Source organism: Arachis ipaensis, chromosome B07 (assembly GCF_000816755.2).
Source record: "Arachis ipaensis cultivar K30076 chromosome B07, Araip1.1, whole genome shotgun sequence".
Taxonomy (NCBI): Eukaryota; Viridiplantae; Streptophyta; class Magnoliopsida; order Fabales; family Fabaceae; genus Arachis; species Arachis ipaensis.
The window spans coordinates 31,088,011-31,102,812 of NC_029791.2; the positions used below are offsets into that span (position 1 = coordinate 31,088,011).

At 36.0% G+C, this 14,802-nt stretch overlaps 1 protein-coding gene across 4 annotated transcripts; it reads left to right on the forward strand.

Annotated features, from left to right (window-relative positions):
• LOC107609417 (elongator complex protein 4) lies at positions 379-5,870 on the forward strand. Of its 4 annotated transcripts, none has more exons than XM_016311389.2 (10): positions 379-849; positions 1,240-1,371; positions 1,803-2,004; positions 2,152-2,372; positions 2,459-2,534; positions 3,391-3,547; positions 3,829-3,907; positions 4,689-4,848; positions 4,929-5,020; positions 5,472-5,870. In XM_016311389.2, the coding sequence occupies exons 3-10, from the start codon at positions 1,872-1,874 to the stop codon at positions 5,637-5,639; spliced, it is 1,086 nt and encodes a 361-aa protein (XP_016166875.1). In that variant the 5' UTR covers positions 379-849; positions 1,240-1,371; positions 1,803-1,871; the 3' UTR covers positions 5,640-5,870. The 4 variants fall into 4 exon arrangements, with proteins under 4 accessions (XP_016166875.1, XP_020963247.1, XP_016166876.1 ...); XM_021107588.1 differs by having other exon boundaries at positions 1,240-1,308; XM_016311390.2 differs by lacking the exon at positions 1,240-1,371.

Consider the following 14,802-nt stretch of genomic DNA (forward strand, 5'->3'; position numbering starts at 1 on the left):
AACTTTGGTAAAATCTCTAATGCAGTCGACACAAAAACAAAAAACCTCTTATGCGAGCCGTTTTGATTTTGCGGAACACAAGAAAAAAAAGAGAAAAAAAAATCTAAACGGTCTCTGACTATTATCTCAAAAGACAATGAGATTTTTAACAAAAAAAGTACTCTTCAACTGTTGATAAGTCTATATGACATGTTAAACTGTTGATTTATCCATTCAAAACTAACTAAAATTAAAAAAAAATTTATTAAAAGTGATTACTATGTCATATAAATATATTTTAAAAAAAAGTTTATTAAAAAAAAACTAATTAATCCTACAAAATTAAGTATGAAAGACCAAAAAAATGTTATTTTATTTTGGTTGGCGGCCTCGAAATCCTTCGACAAAAAATTATCAGCGACCAGGACCGGTATTCACCGAAAAAAAAAAAACACACCTGAAACACCCTTACTTTTGCCTTTTGGGCGAACTCGAACCCATCCCACTATCCCAGGCCACAACCCACAAACGGCCACCCCTCCCAATCCCAACTCAGTCTCCACTCTTGTCTCCCTCTCACCTCCTACCTCACTCGCCGGTCACCGCCGAACACAACGGCAGCCAACGGAGGTCATTTCCCTCGCCTGCTTGCCGTCACCGTTGGCTCCTCTGCCTCATCCCCGCGCCGTCTGTCTCTGCTGAGTCTGCTCGCCTCTGCTTCCTCGCCTTCTTGTCGTCTGTCTCTGCTTCCCTGGGCGTCGCCGTAGTTGATGGTGCATCTGCTCTGCTCGCGCCTTCTCTCCTTGCCGGTGGCCTGCCTCTGCAACCCCAACCCGTCGCCGTCTTCTTGCTTCTGCTTCTGCAGTGTGGGTGAGTCACTGAGTTGTTTTATTTTTTCAGTTTTTCCTTTATTAATTTTTTAGACTTAGTTTATCTAGGTCTAGATAATTTGTTTAATTTTGAGTCACCAAAAAAAAAAGATAATTTGTTTGATTTTATGTAATTAGTTATTACTGATTAGATAATTGGTTCATTGATTGATTTAATTTTTTTTCTTTGATAGTATTTTGAGATGGATTGTTATGTTTTTAATGTTTGTACTCCTATTCTATCAAATTAAGATTCTATTGTACTACTGAGTAATTTAATCTATTTTCATTATTAGTTATTTTTAGGAATTGATACTTAATTGATGTTAAAGTGTTATTGAAGACACTCGAATTTCAAATTTTAATTTTAACTTTTTTGATGATTTTATAGGGTCAACCGTTGACTCGTCGGTTGAACTAGTAATCTAGTGACATAGTACTCCGAATCGGTTCGATTTTGGTAACTAAGCTTCCGTGTTCCCTTCTCTCTTCTAATAACGACGCTCACTTCGCATCTCCAACCGTAACTATTCATTTTCGGCAATGTTCTTTCTGTATTTACATCCTCGCAATTTTCAGTTTGACTTACTTGGTAGTGGTTCACTCACAAGGCATGCTTCTTTTGTTTTGTTTACTTGTATCTGCATTTAAGGTGTTTGATAAATGGTCTGAGAAAAACTCCTAGCTAGTGATGTCTCTAAGCCTGTGTAGACGTAGAATCATTAAAGTGAATAAGACAGCAAGGATGGAATTGTTTATTCTTTTATTTTTTATTAACAGCTTAATACTTGCTAATATCCCAATTTTGAATGCTTTTGTGTTGTTCTTTTTTAAGATTTTTTTATTAAGTTAGTTTCTTTTGTGCTTGTCTGACATCTAAACTTTTTATGATTATGCGGTACATGCTTGTGTAATTTCCAAAAAGAGTAATGTATTGTCATGTGAATTTTGCAGCCTATTGGGTGTTGGGTGGACTTACAGCAACTTCTGCTCTTTGCTTCCTCAGACTGTTATTGATGCAGAATGGCTACTACTAGGACTCGAGTTAGTAGCTTCTCTCACAATGTATCATTTTTAAAATCTTCGCAGCATCCTGGTCTTAAGAATGGCCCCAATGGGACAACTTTCATATCATCTGGGATCTCTGATCTGGACAGTAATGATCTCACTAAATGCCTCTTGATTAGCCTTTTAGTCAATGCATGAATTAAATAATTTTGTTTGATTAATTTGTATTGCTTTTCCATATAATTTGCTTATTTTGGTTTCTTTTTTTTTTTTGTTTCTTTATTTTTTTGAATAGAAATTTTAGGAGGAGGTTTTTCTTTGGGTAGCCTTGTTATGATTATGGAAGATGCAGAAGCGCCTCATCATATGCTTCTATTGAGAAATTTTATGTCTCAAGGACTTTTGCATAGACAGCCACTCTTGTATGCTAGTCCATCTAAAGATCCTAGAGCATTTCTTGGTACTTTGCCGAGTCCAGGGTCATCCAAAGATGATACATCGCACAAACCTAGCCATGTACTTTGCTCGGCCGTTGCACTTTGTGATGTGTATAACTACAAATTTGTGATGGTAATCTAATCTTTTGTATGCTTATATCGCAGGAGAAGGATCTTAGAATTGCATGGCAGTACAAGAAGTACTTTGGTGAGCCTCAGCTAAATATCAATACTAATAATGGTAAGCTTATGTATAAGTTCTTCCCATGTTTGGTCTTTAACTCGTTGTACACTGTTATATCATTTGTGATATTAATGCTATCACTATGGATCATTTAGTTCACTTAAATTTGCATGATAATTATTTTAATTAAATTGTGGACTGCAAGTTTCACTCAAGACTAAACAGCATTCATCTATATAGCAAAAGTGAGTATTCGAAGTAAATATTGTCAATGTATAATGTTATTATAAATAATTGAAGTCTCAAGTCATATGTAAGCACACAAATCACTGTTTGTGCAACAATATGTCACGAATAATGTTAAAGTATCACTGATGGAACCCAAGTATGACACATATATTTGCTAGGGAAGCTATATTAAAAAGGAATTAATTAGAAGAGCAGAGTAATGAGAGTAGTGGGGTGCTGAAATCCTCTCATGGTTTTTGATGAGCTGGAGGAGAGAAAAGGGAAGAGTGAGAATTCTTATTATTTGGTTTGAATTGGGGTACGTTCTAGACTTAGAAAGTTAAAACTCTACTGGTTTATCCCTGTTTCAGCAATATACACATGATTCTTTCTTTCTCTCCTTTTCACATCTTATACCTGTGGCATTTTAATTAGGTTCTATGAGTTTTACCATAAGAAGATAAACAAGCCAATGGTGCTAACAGTGGCACTAGTCTATCCTTTTAGTTTGTTTTATGAGCTTGACATAATATATGTTTAGAAGCTCTCAAGAACTCGTTATATCTGAAGATGAAGTTATTTATTATGGAACTCTGATTTTTATAATGATCTGCGGAAAGTGAACGCATCTCAATATGTCAAATCAGGATGTGTAAATATTTTGTATAATACTTTCATTCTGCAGGTGGTCATCATGATTATTGCAATGATCTTGACTTGCGAAAGCCCTTGGAAAGACATTTTTTCACTAGCAATAATGTAGATTGTGTTAGCATCCAAAATTCCCCAAACCTTGATGCTCTTAAAGATCGTTGTGCTGAATTTCTTGCTCAATTCTCAAGGTGTTGCTCAATTCCAGAAATATATTTCTTAGATATAAATATTCCTAGGCCTCTTGTAATAATTAAAGAATTTAATGGAGTTGGATGCCTGATAATATGGTCACACAGTCAAGTCTAGACACAGAACTGATTAGAGATGGACTTTGTCTATAGAGAGTTTCCTATTCATCATTTTGTTTTTCTTGGCATAAATTTAGTTTGTGTTGAAGACTATAAAGTTCACTTGAAATATAGAGCTGTCATTCTTTTTAATTTACTAATTTGATGGATGGCATTAATAGAAATGAAGGAAGCATTTCCTCCGCTGGTCGTATTGCAATCCAGTCATTCTGTTCTCCACAGTGCAAGTATTCAGACATGGTGAGAATTATGTTTTTCTCCTTAATCACTTGTTCTTTTGAACTACTAAGTTTCTCTACTGTCTTTGAACAGTATTTTTTAATGGATTAATGGTCAAATTCGCCCCTGAAAAATTTGCTGTTCTCCAAATTAAAAATAATTAATATTTGTCCTTCTGTCACTTTTTTGACACTTTCCGTTAACGATTAATGATATAGAACATTAATTGACAGCATACATGTCACCTGGCATGTCTTATTAGATGCTGACCAAATATGTTTATAAAAATCTATTAATTTAGTTTCTTTTTCCAATCAGGTGAACCCTAATACCAATAACCGAAATTGGAGAAAATGACTAAATTAATATATATTTATAAATATGTTTGGTTAGCATCCAATAGGACATGTCAGGTGTCATGTATGTTGTCAGTTAACGTTTTACATCATTAATTGTTTATGGCAAGTGTCAAAGGAGTTATGAAAGGACAAATGTGATTTATTTTTAATCTTTGAAGGAATAATTTGATGATAAAATCTTTCAGGGATGATTTTGGATAATGGTCAATATTTCAGGAATGAATTTGACCATTAACCTATTTTTTAATATTAGTTTTTTTTAAAGAAAAATCCCTTTTTAGTCATAAAATTTTGAAGTTGATATCAGTTTGATCCTCAAAAACGGTTGATTTCTTGTCATATAATAATACTTCTTAGATCTCAGCATTGGATAAGTGTTCTGCATTCTGTAAATGATATTCTTATAATCCAAGATGTATTGGTAAATAATATTGTTACTGCAGGAGTGGCATATGCTTTCCTTTATTCGATCTTTAAAAGGGATGGCCCGGTCTTCAAATGTCGTTGTTGTTGTAACGTTTCCTCCGTCACTTCTATCGCCATCATGTTCAAAAAGATTGCAACATATGGCAGACACTTTGCTTTCTGTCAGGGCAATTCCAGGTTCATAACTGAACTTATATATTTCATCTGTTTATTTATGAATCACCTCAAATTTCTTCACTTGATTACATTTGTTTCAGATGAGGACAAGGAACTAGCAAAACTCCTCACTGGATACCAGGACATGGTTGGGCTGTTAAATGTACATAAAGTTGCACGGTTAAATACACAGGTGTGTGTGTATATATTATTCTGTAGAAAGTATTATACTAGTGTTATACTTTTTTATTTGTCAACTCTATTTTATGCACATCTTTAGTAGTAGTCAATGGGCATAAAACAGTTTACACCCATTTACCACATTATATATCCCTTCCGGTATGCATATTGTTTTCCACCTATTTATGCTTTAATGTGCAATTGTGGGTTCCTTTTGTAGTTTGAAAAATTCATCATTGTAGGACCTTAATCGTACCTGTGCTTTGGCAAATTGCTTTTGGCATCACCGTTATTTATTAATTAATTTTATCATTTTGGTATTGTAATTTGAAAGCTTTTGACTCTACAATTTGTATGCATAAGCCAATTGGAAATTGGAAATTCTATTGGAGAAAAAAATGCATTTCTTGAAGCTATCCGTTTTTTGTATGTATCTGTTGATCTTGTGCTTTGCCACTTGGCAGGTTCCTGTGATTCTTGATGCTACAACATTCTCAATAAAATTGCAAAAACGGAGGTTTTTGGTTTTCGAATGTTTAAATCAAGCCCCAGTTGACGGTTCAGGAGGAAGTTCTTATGGCAATTCTGGTGTATGTTCTAGATCAACTAAAGTTGGGCCTCTAGATTTTTAGATTATTTCATTTTGGTTTAATTATTCTGTTAGTTTCTATACTTTTACTAAATTTACAATTAGGTTCTAATATGATACGAGTTTTGTGGGACAAAATGAGAATTGTTATATGTCAATTGGTTCAATTAAAAGAGCAACAACTAAGAGAATAAAAGAAGGTTTTGCAAACATGGCTAAATTATTTGTTTAAAAGATGCATCAAGAATTGAGTAAGACAATGAATAACGATTATGGAAAGTCAAATGTCTTACTCTTTACAAGATGTATTAAAGACTCTCGTTAGTCAAGATGAAATAAATAGGCATCATTTTTTTAGTATTTATTTTGTTTATTTTATTTTAGTTTGTTTTGTTTGTTTTAGGCCGAGTTATGATTTGATCTATTTTTATTTTAGTGAACTTATGAGTTATGGTTTTACTTAAGAGGTATAAAAATTTTCTAAAACATGGTAGTCACCTTTTTTTCTCTTAAAATAGGAGAGGTAGAGTGATTCCTTCAAAGAAATTAAATTGAGGTAGATGAGTCTTTTTTTTTTAATTTTTTACCTTATTCTGGGTTATGTTTTGTATCATTTGATATCAGATTTCAGGTATTAGATTAATCCTTATTAATTTATATTTGTTTTTCTTTATCCTAATTAAAAAAAAGCCTGCGTCATTCTCTGTGTCGTCCATTGTTTATCTTCGTGTCTTCCTTCGTCCCTTTTTGTTCCTTCTTGTTATTGTTTATTATTTCTTTACTATTCGTGGTTTCCTTTTGTTCGTCTATAACATTAAGTTTCTTTTTTTTTTTCGTAGCATTAGGTATATTTTGGAAAAAAAAAAACCTACACCATTGAAAGAACTCTTACCATTACGTTCTAATTCAACTTTTTGTATAAATTAGATTGGAACACTTAGTGTCAGAAAAAAATAGCAGGACAAAAAATATTCAATGCACAAAAAAAAAAAGTTGTGTTATTGTCAATAACAACAAAGTCTTGTTCTACTAGACGGGATTGGCTATATGGATCAAACGATGTTATTGAGCTCTATTATGTATCATGTCTACAGAGAGACAGTTTACATGTAGATTTCGTTTGACCACCTAATAGATGGTTTTCCTAGATCTTTCTCTTTCACCTATTGTCCATCTTCCATCTTATCCACCCTTTTGACTGGGTGCTCTGTGGGTCTTCTTCTCACATGTCCAAACCACCTGAGACGCAATTCTACCATCTTTTCCATAATAAGTGCTACTCCAACTCTCTCTCTTATATCTTCGTTCCTTATTCTATCCAATCGCGTATGACCACTCATCCATCTTAGGGGTGCACAAGACCCGGTATGGCCCGAAGACCCGGACCGGGCCCGATGACTTCGGGGCTAATTTGGCCCGGCTTCCTTATGGCCCGGTCAGACCCGAAGTTTCAATAAATGATCCCGGTTATTTATTAAATCGGGTTCGGGTCAAGCCTCGGGTCACCCGGCCCGTTGGACCCGTATAGTTGTTTGTTACTTAATGTTTTGTTGTTATTGGTTGGTATGACACTATAAATTATTATTATTATGTTAATCTTGTGTTGGTTGTTAACTTTGTTTTAACTGTCTTTTGAACTTTGAATGTTTAATGTGTAATTGATATCATTATTATTATGAAACTTTAAATTATTATTATTAGATTCTAAATTATTATTATGTGAATGTTGCAATGTTATGGAATAATTATTTTCCAAAATTTAGAGGTTCAAAAGATGTAGAATCTAATTTTCGGTGATGTCGTGATAAAGTTGATCAAGACCCGGGCTTCACCCGGTTTAGACCCGGCTTAAGTGTGGCCCGAAAGTAACACGATTTCATCGGGTCTAGGATCGGGTAAGGGTCTCATAAATAGACCCGGTCATTATTTAGGGTCGGGTTCGGGTCACGACGAACCCGGCTTCACCCGGCCCCATGTGCACCCCTAATCCATCTCAAGATCTTTTATCTTTGTCACACTTAACTTATGTTCGTGCTCCCCTTTGGTCTCCCAACACTCTGTATCATAAAGCATAGCCAGTCTGATAGTAGTGCGATAGAATTTACCTTTAAGTTTTAAAGGTACTTTTTTGTCACATATAAAATCAGACGCACTCCGTCATTTTGACCAACTTGCTTGGATCCTATAATTTATATCCTGTTCAATTTCTCTATTATAATGTACGATGCACCCAAGATACTTAAAACTTTTAATCTTTCATAGGATGTTTTCTCTAATCTTCACCTCTATATTAGGATTTCCCCTTCGGCGACCGAACTTACATTTCATATATTCCGTCTGGCTACGACTTATGCGCAGATCATATACATCTAGAGTTTCTCTCCATAAATCCAACTTCTTATTTAAATCTTTACTTGACTTTCCCATAAGGACGATATCATCGGAAAAAAGCATTCACCATGACATAGGTTCTTGGATATGCTATGTGAGTACTTCTAAGACTAATGTGAAAAGGTATGGACTTAAGGATGATCCCTAGTGTAATCCTATACCAATAGGAAATTTATGTCACACCACCTTGAATCTTCACATTAATTGTAGCCTCATCATACATGTCTTTAATTGCATGAATATATGCGATCCTTACTCTTTTCCATTCCAAAACCTTCCATAAGACCTCCCTTGGCATCCTATCATACACTTTTTCTAAATCAATAAACACCATATGTAGATCCCTTTTATTACTACGATACCTCTCCATCATTCTTCCTAGCAGGTATGTCGCTTCAGTGGTGGATCTGCTTGGCATAAAACCAAATTGGTTCTCTGTTACTTGTGTCTCTTGTCCCGGCCTCCGTTTTGTCACCATTTTCCAAAACTTCATGGTATGGCTCATAAGTTTGATCCCTCTATAGTTTTCGCAACTTTGTATAGTTGTAGATAGGTACCAAGTTGTTCTTTCTCTACTCATTTGGAATCTTCTTTGACCTTAAAATCTCATTAAAAAATTTGGTTAACCAATCGATACTTTTCTCTCCAAGGTCCTTAATAAGCGAATATTTTATACGCTTTTTGGCATTGTTTTCATATAGTTTTTAGCATTTTTGTTTAATTTTTATTAAGTTTTCATAGGTTTTAGTGTAAAATTCACATTTTTGGATTATACTTTGAGTTTGTGTGTTTTTATACAATTTCAGGTATTTTCTGGCTGAAATTGAGGAGGTAGAGCAAAAGTCTGATTCAGAGACAAAGAAAGCACTGCAGATGCTGTCCGGATCTGACCTCCTTGCACTCGAAAGAGCTTTTCTGGAGATACAGAAGTCCAAATAGAACGTTCTCAACGGCTATGGAAAGCTGACTTCCAGAGCTTTCCAGCAATGTATAATAGTCCATTCTTTACTTTAGAATAGAAGGCCCAAAACTGGCGTCCAACGCCAGCCTCCTGTCCTAGTCCAGGCGTCTAAACGCCCAAAGAGGACCCCCTAACCAGCGTTCAACGCCCTAGAGGCCTCATAGTACGTGGGTCTCATCAAAGCTCAGCCCAAACACTCACCAAGTGGGCCCCAAAAGTGAATTTTAGCACTAAAAAGATTGTTTTACCCTTTTTATGTAATCCTTAGTCATTAGTTTAGTATTTAAGGGATATTTTACATAATCACAGAGGAATTTTTGCCATATTTTCGTATACCATTGTGTTTTCTATCAGTATGAGTCTCTAAACCTCCTAGGTTGAGCGGAGGAGCCCTGCTGAGTTTTATGGATTAATAAAAGTATTATTGTTTCTCTTCAATCCGTATTTGATCCTATTCTAAGATGTATTTTCGTTCTTCATCAATATGAATGCGTTGAACTAGCATAAGGTTATCACATTCTACATGGGTTCAGAGTGAGTCTTTCATTGGACAATGATAAACCACCAGCTTGATTATACATCTCTTAGACGGCTAATCCATGACTTCGTTGGGGACTTCTCGAAACAACAGTTCAGCCGAAGTATGGGGAGATTAGGGTCTCTGTGGTAGAGGTTAGAACCCAAAGACGCAGCATTCTTTGATTCGGAAGATCCAACCTTGTCTGTGGCATTTTGAGTAGGATCATTAAGGAGAATGGACTGCAGGAGTTTCACCCTCAATCAGAATGGATCCGCACTAATCCTGGGGTTCAGATCTAGAGGAGCATTGACGACCTCTCAAGAAAGGCGTTGATCACATACAGCCTGCCATAGAAGAAATCATTCCCAATTGAAGAAGACAGTAAGACAAGAGTTAATCCAGAAGGACAAAGTATCTCCAAGCCTTAACCATCTTCTTATAATTGTAAACAAGTCAACCTAGTTTAGATCTCACAAATCCAACAACTCTTTTATCCGCCTGACTAAGATCTGCAAGATAACCATAGCTTGCTTCAAATCACAATCCTCGTGGGATCGACCCTGACTCGCTCAGGTATTACTTGGACGACCCAGTGCACTTGCTGTTATAGTTGTACGAAATGTGGGGATTCGTGCACCAAGTTTTTGGCACCGTTGCCGGGGATTGTTCGAGTTTGGACAACTGACGGATTATCTTGTTCCTTAGATTAGGTATTGTCTTTAATTTTGTTAGAGTCTTTTATTTTATTTTTCTTTTTCAAAAAAATAAAAAACTTTTTCAAAAAATTTTTTCTTTTCTTTGTTTAATCTTTGTTCTTGTTTTGAGTCTTTTGTTTGTGTTCTTGTTGAAATTTTCGAATTCTTTGAGTCTCTTTTTTAAAAATTTTTCAAAATTAGTGTCTTTTGTTTGAGTCTTGTGTCAATCTTAAAGTTTGGTGTCTTCTTATGTCTTTTTTTTTTTAATTTTCGAAAATTTTGTCTTTGGTTTTCAAAATTTTTAAATTTGGTGTCTTTTGCATGTTCTTGTTTCTTTGAATTCTTTGAGTTTTGTTTTTGGTGTTCTTCTTTATCTTCAAAGTGTTCTTGTTTTTCTTTTTGTTTTGATCTTAAAATTTTTAAGTTTTGTGTCTCTTTGTGTTTTTCTTCTCAATTTTCGAAAATTAGTCTTCTTAGATCTAAAAATTTTAAGTTTGATGTCTTTTTGTTGTTTTTCTTTCTTCATTAAATTCGAAAATAAAAAAATATCTTTTCTTATCTTTAATTGATTTTTCAAAAATTACAAGCAAAATTTCAGATTTTAATTTCAAAATTTTTATCTTATCTTATCTTGGTTTCAAATTTCAAATTCAAATCTTTTTAAAAATCATATTTTTTCAAAATCTTATCTTATCTTTTTATCTTTCTTCAACATTCAAAAATCTCATCTTATCTTATTTCAAATTTTAAAAACTAAACCTTTTCAAAATTCAAATCTTTTTCAAATTTTTATCATATCTTGTTCCAAAATTTAAAATTTTCAAAAATTTAAAAATTTAAAAATTTTCAAATTAAAAAATTTAATAATTCAAAATTTAAAATTCAAAATTTAATTTTCAAATTTAAAATTTAAATTTCAAATCTTTTTAATTTAAAAACTTATTTCTCTTAACTTCCTTATCTTAGCTTTCTTACCTAACTTATCTTATCTTTTCTATCTTAATTTCTTTTAATTTTTCCTTTTTCAAATCTTTTTAATTCTTATCTTATCTTGTTGACTTTTTCAAATATTTTTAAATTCAAATCTTTTCTAATCTTCTATCTTATCTTATTTTCAAATCTTTTCTTAATTAGTTACTTGTTTTCTCTCTCTTTTTTTTCAAAACTTCCTAACTAATTCCTCTCTCTTATAATTTTCGAAAATCCTTCTTCTATTTCTCTATCTTCTTTTTCAAACAATTTAATTTTCAATTCTTTTTATAGAAATTTGGAAACAACAAACAACAACAAATAAATAAATCAGACATAACCCAAACGTACCTAACTTAAGCTATATGAAACAACACAAGGAAATACAAAGTACATGAAACTAAATACTGTATAGACTCCACTAATGGTCGTCATGACTCAATCTCCCACCTGTCTCACATGAAAGAGCTTGAATGTCACGGTGAGGACGACCTGTATCGGCCTCCTCCACGGCAGGATCAGCCCCTGCGAAGGAAAGACGTCAGCCCTGCTTGAAGGAGACATCGTACGGTCGGAGAGATGACACTGCGATGTCGGCGATGGATGTGGATCTCCTTCCCTTAATTACGGGGGGGTGACGGCTGCTGAGGGATGAAATGGTACAAACTGTCAAACAAGGAAGAGAAGTTTGTCCAACCAACTCTATCCATGGAATCAATCAGCTCCTATGTACCACCGCTTTGGGATGAACCACCAACCTCATAGCTACTATGGTACGGTATGACTTGATGCATGGAAGGTGGCTGAGGTTGGTCTCTTGTCATGAAAGGTTGAGGGTAGTAGAAATCTCCATGAAGTTGAGGTTGTACTTGTTGACCATGTGCTCCAACCTCTGGCTCATTTTGTGGCCGGTCTTGTGTGGGAAACTCTGCCTTTTTGAACCCCACCCCAGCAGCACCGTGATGTCTTTCTCGGCGCGTTTGTCGGTGCCTACGGTCTTGTGGAACATCAGGTAACCTTACCGCCGGTGCTCTTCCATACTCTGCCGGTACACCAGGAGGAATGTCATCGGTCCGCGGATCATGCAATGCTTCCGGGGCGGATAGAAACCTCCGAATCCTGTCACAGTACCACCTATAGTAATCTTGGCTGGGACGCAAGGTGTCAGCATGATCAACTTGCAGACGATATGCCTCAGTATGACGGCTAGCCCATACCTCAAACCAAGTTAAACTAAGGATACAACCGAGGTGTAGAAGGCTCCATGAGGATGGCCAAGAAATTCAGCAGGCAATCTGGACAGAATACGAGGATCCATGTACGACAACCAATTAAACTGCAAGTAGAGGAATATAACGTAAACACATATTAAGACGAACACTATAGATAAATATCAACAAAGGCTAAACCGTACCTCATCCACTTGCAGATTATCCAACCTCAGGCGGTGCCTAAGTAGCCGTTGCTCAGCGTAGTCATTGTGTCCCTTCTTTCCCGCCCACCTGATGGAAAACCAGTACGTGCAAATAAGTTGTATACTTAACAACAAATCAAAATTTATGACGTAACAAAACTCAACAAAATATGCCAGATGATATCACACCTTGTAGCTAATGGAAAACTATGCGATGTCGCCACATCCGGTGCCTAGAACGATAGCCTGTAATAAATTCACGACATCAATAACGTATGACAGCCAGCCATACCTTCAACGGTGTAATCTTTTGCCAAGCACATGGCTCGATATAACCAACAAAGACATGCGCTACCCCTACTATAAGTGCTGATGGCATCAAAATCGGCCAACAGAGGTAGGTAACGAACGTGGACCGTGTTGTTGGCCTTGTCCGGCAGTAGCATGTCGCCCAACAAATACAGAATGTAACACCGGGCATACTGAATTAGGACATCATCTGGTAAGTTAAGTGGCATCTGTTGAAGACGAGTTTTGTGCCACTTCAACTTTATGTTGTACTTCGTTGTCCCTACATGTCCGACTGGAACATCACCAAGTAGCTCTTGGCACCATTGTCATATATCTCTCTTGTGAAACTTGCTCTATAACCTTAGAGTACCATTAATAGGCTTGCCATCAATGGGTAACCCTAACTGCATTGCCACGTCCTCCAGTGTTATGGTACACTCACCAGGTGAAATATATACGTCTGGGGTCGCCATCGTTCAACAAATGCACTTATCAGTGGATTATCATACTCGAAACGCTTTATTAATGAAGCATAATAAAATCCTGCTCGTCATAAATATGGTTCAAGCCTCTGCCGCCTGACATCCATGCTTGGATCCGCCGGCTCCGACATGAAAACATCAACAAGTGTGCCATGCGGCGTCAGAACACATGCGGGCTGCAACATCAAAACAGGAAGACCACCCTTAAAATTATACTAGCACATATTAAATAATGATAAAAACTAATAACAAAATTAACAACTCATGGTCACTAAAACTAACCTTGTGAATCAAATGCGCGGCAATATGAACTTCATATAACCGATTAAGTTTTTCTTCCACATTAATACTACCACCATCGCCTATGTTACACTTTTCTAATCACACCATAACACAAAATTATTAACCAAAACACACTTTTTTTTTTATCTCTTTTCCACGGTTTATAATTCTTTTCCCTCTCACCCACGAATTTTCAATGCATGCAGCACTTGGTCCCTCCCCGTCTCTCTTTTATATACACACCAAGCCATTAGCCCAACTATGCCACCCTATGCACCCAATGCATACTTCTACGAGAATTGGAGCACCTGAATCTTGCAGCCTTCACCTGAAACTTGTATCATTTCGTTGCTGCCGCCATTGGTTTGCGTATTTCGTGGGCGCCGCAAAAGAGGTGGGCCATTTCACATGTGCCAGAAACGCCATGCTCCAATTTGTGGGTGCTGCCGGTGACATGGCCATTTCGCTGTTGCCACTGTTGATATGGTCCATCTCCCGTCTGCCATGCTTGAGGTGATGGTCAACGCCTGTTTTGTCAGGCCATGGCTCCATTTCGTGGGCGGCAACTAGGAATTGGTAGCTAAACCCATTTCGTGGGTGATTAGCACGAGATGGAGTTGCGCATTTTGAAAATCAGTTTTATATATGCGTATTTAAGGAAATAATCTTTTTTCTTTATTTATTTCAATAAAAAAATTTANNNNAAAATCCATATATTAAAAAAAGTTTCCGCAAATTAATTAAAAATTTCTGTTTTTTAATCAAATTTTATTTTATTTCAAAACTTAGAATGGCTACTCAGCTGCTGTCATTGGTTTGAATGATGACGAGCTAATGGCCGACGACAATGATGATCAAAGATGACGGAATAATTGCACGGTGAGATGAGAGAATGAGATCTGGTAGGATGGATGGATTATGACATCATGAGAGATAATGTGACAGACGCCGTAATAGGTGGCGTTTCGACAAACTGCAGTTTGTGTAGTGACTCGTGCGAGGAAAGTCGCGAATCTTGGTAGAGTGGGGGTTGAGGCTGGCTGGCAGCTGACAAGGAAGAAAGGGAAAGAAAAAGAAAAAAGGAAAGGAAAAAAAAAGTTGGTGTTCCCCTTCACAATATTTGTCATGGGAGGAGGTAACACGAAGAAGGGGAGAAACAACCAAACCAAGTTAAAATAGACGAAGAAAAAATAATAAAAAA

Coding starts and splice junctions, on each gene's coding strand:
- LOC107609417 (XM_016311389.2), top strand. CDS start 1,872: ATGGCTACTACTAGGACTCGAGTTAGTAGCTTCTCTCACAATGTATCA. Junction 2,535..3,390: donor AAATATCAATACTAATAATG/GTAAGCTTATGT, acceptor TTCATTCTGCAG/GTGGTCATCATGATTATTGC. Junction 5,021..5,471: donor TTGCACGGTTAAATACACAG/GTGTGTGTGTAT, acceptor GCCACTTGGCAG/GTTCCTGTGATTCTTGATGC.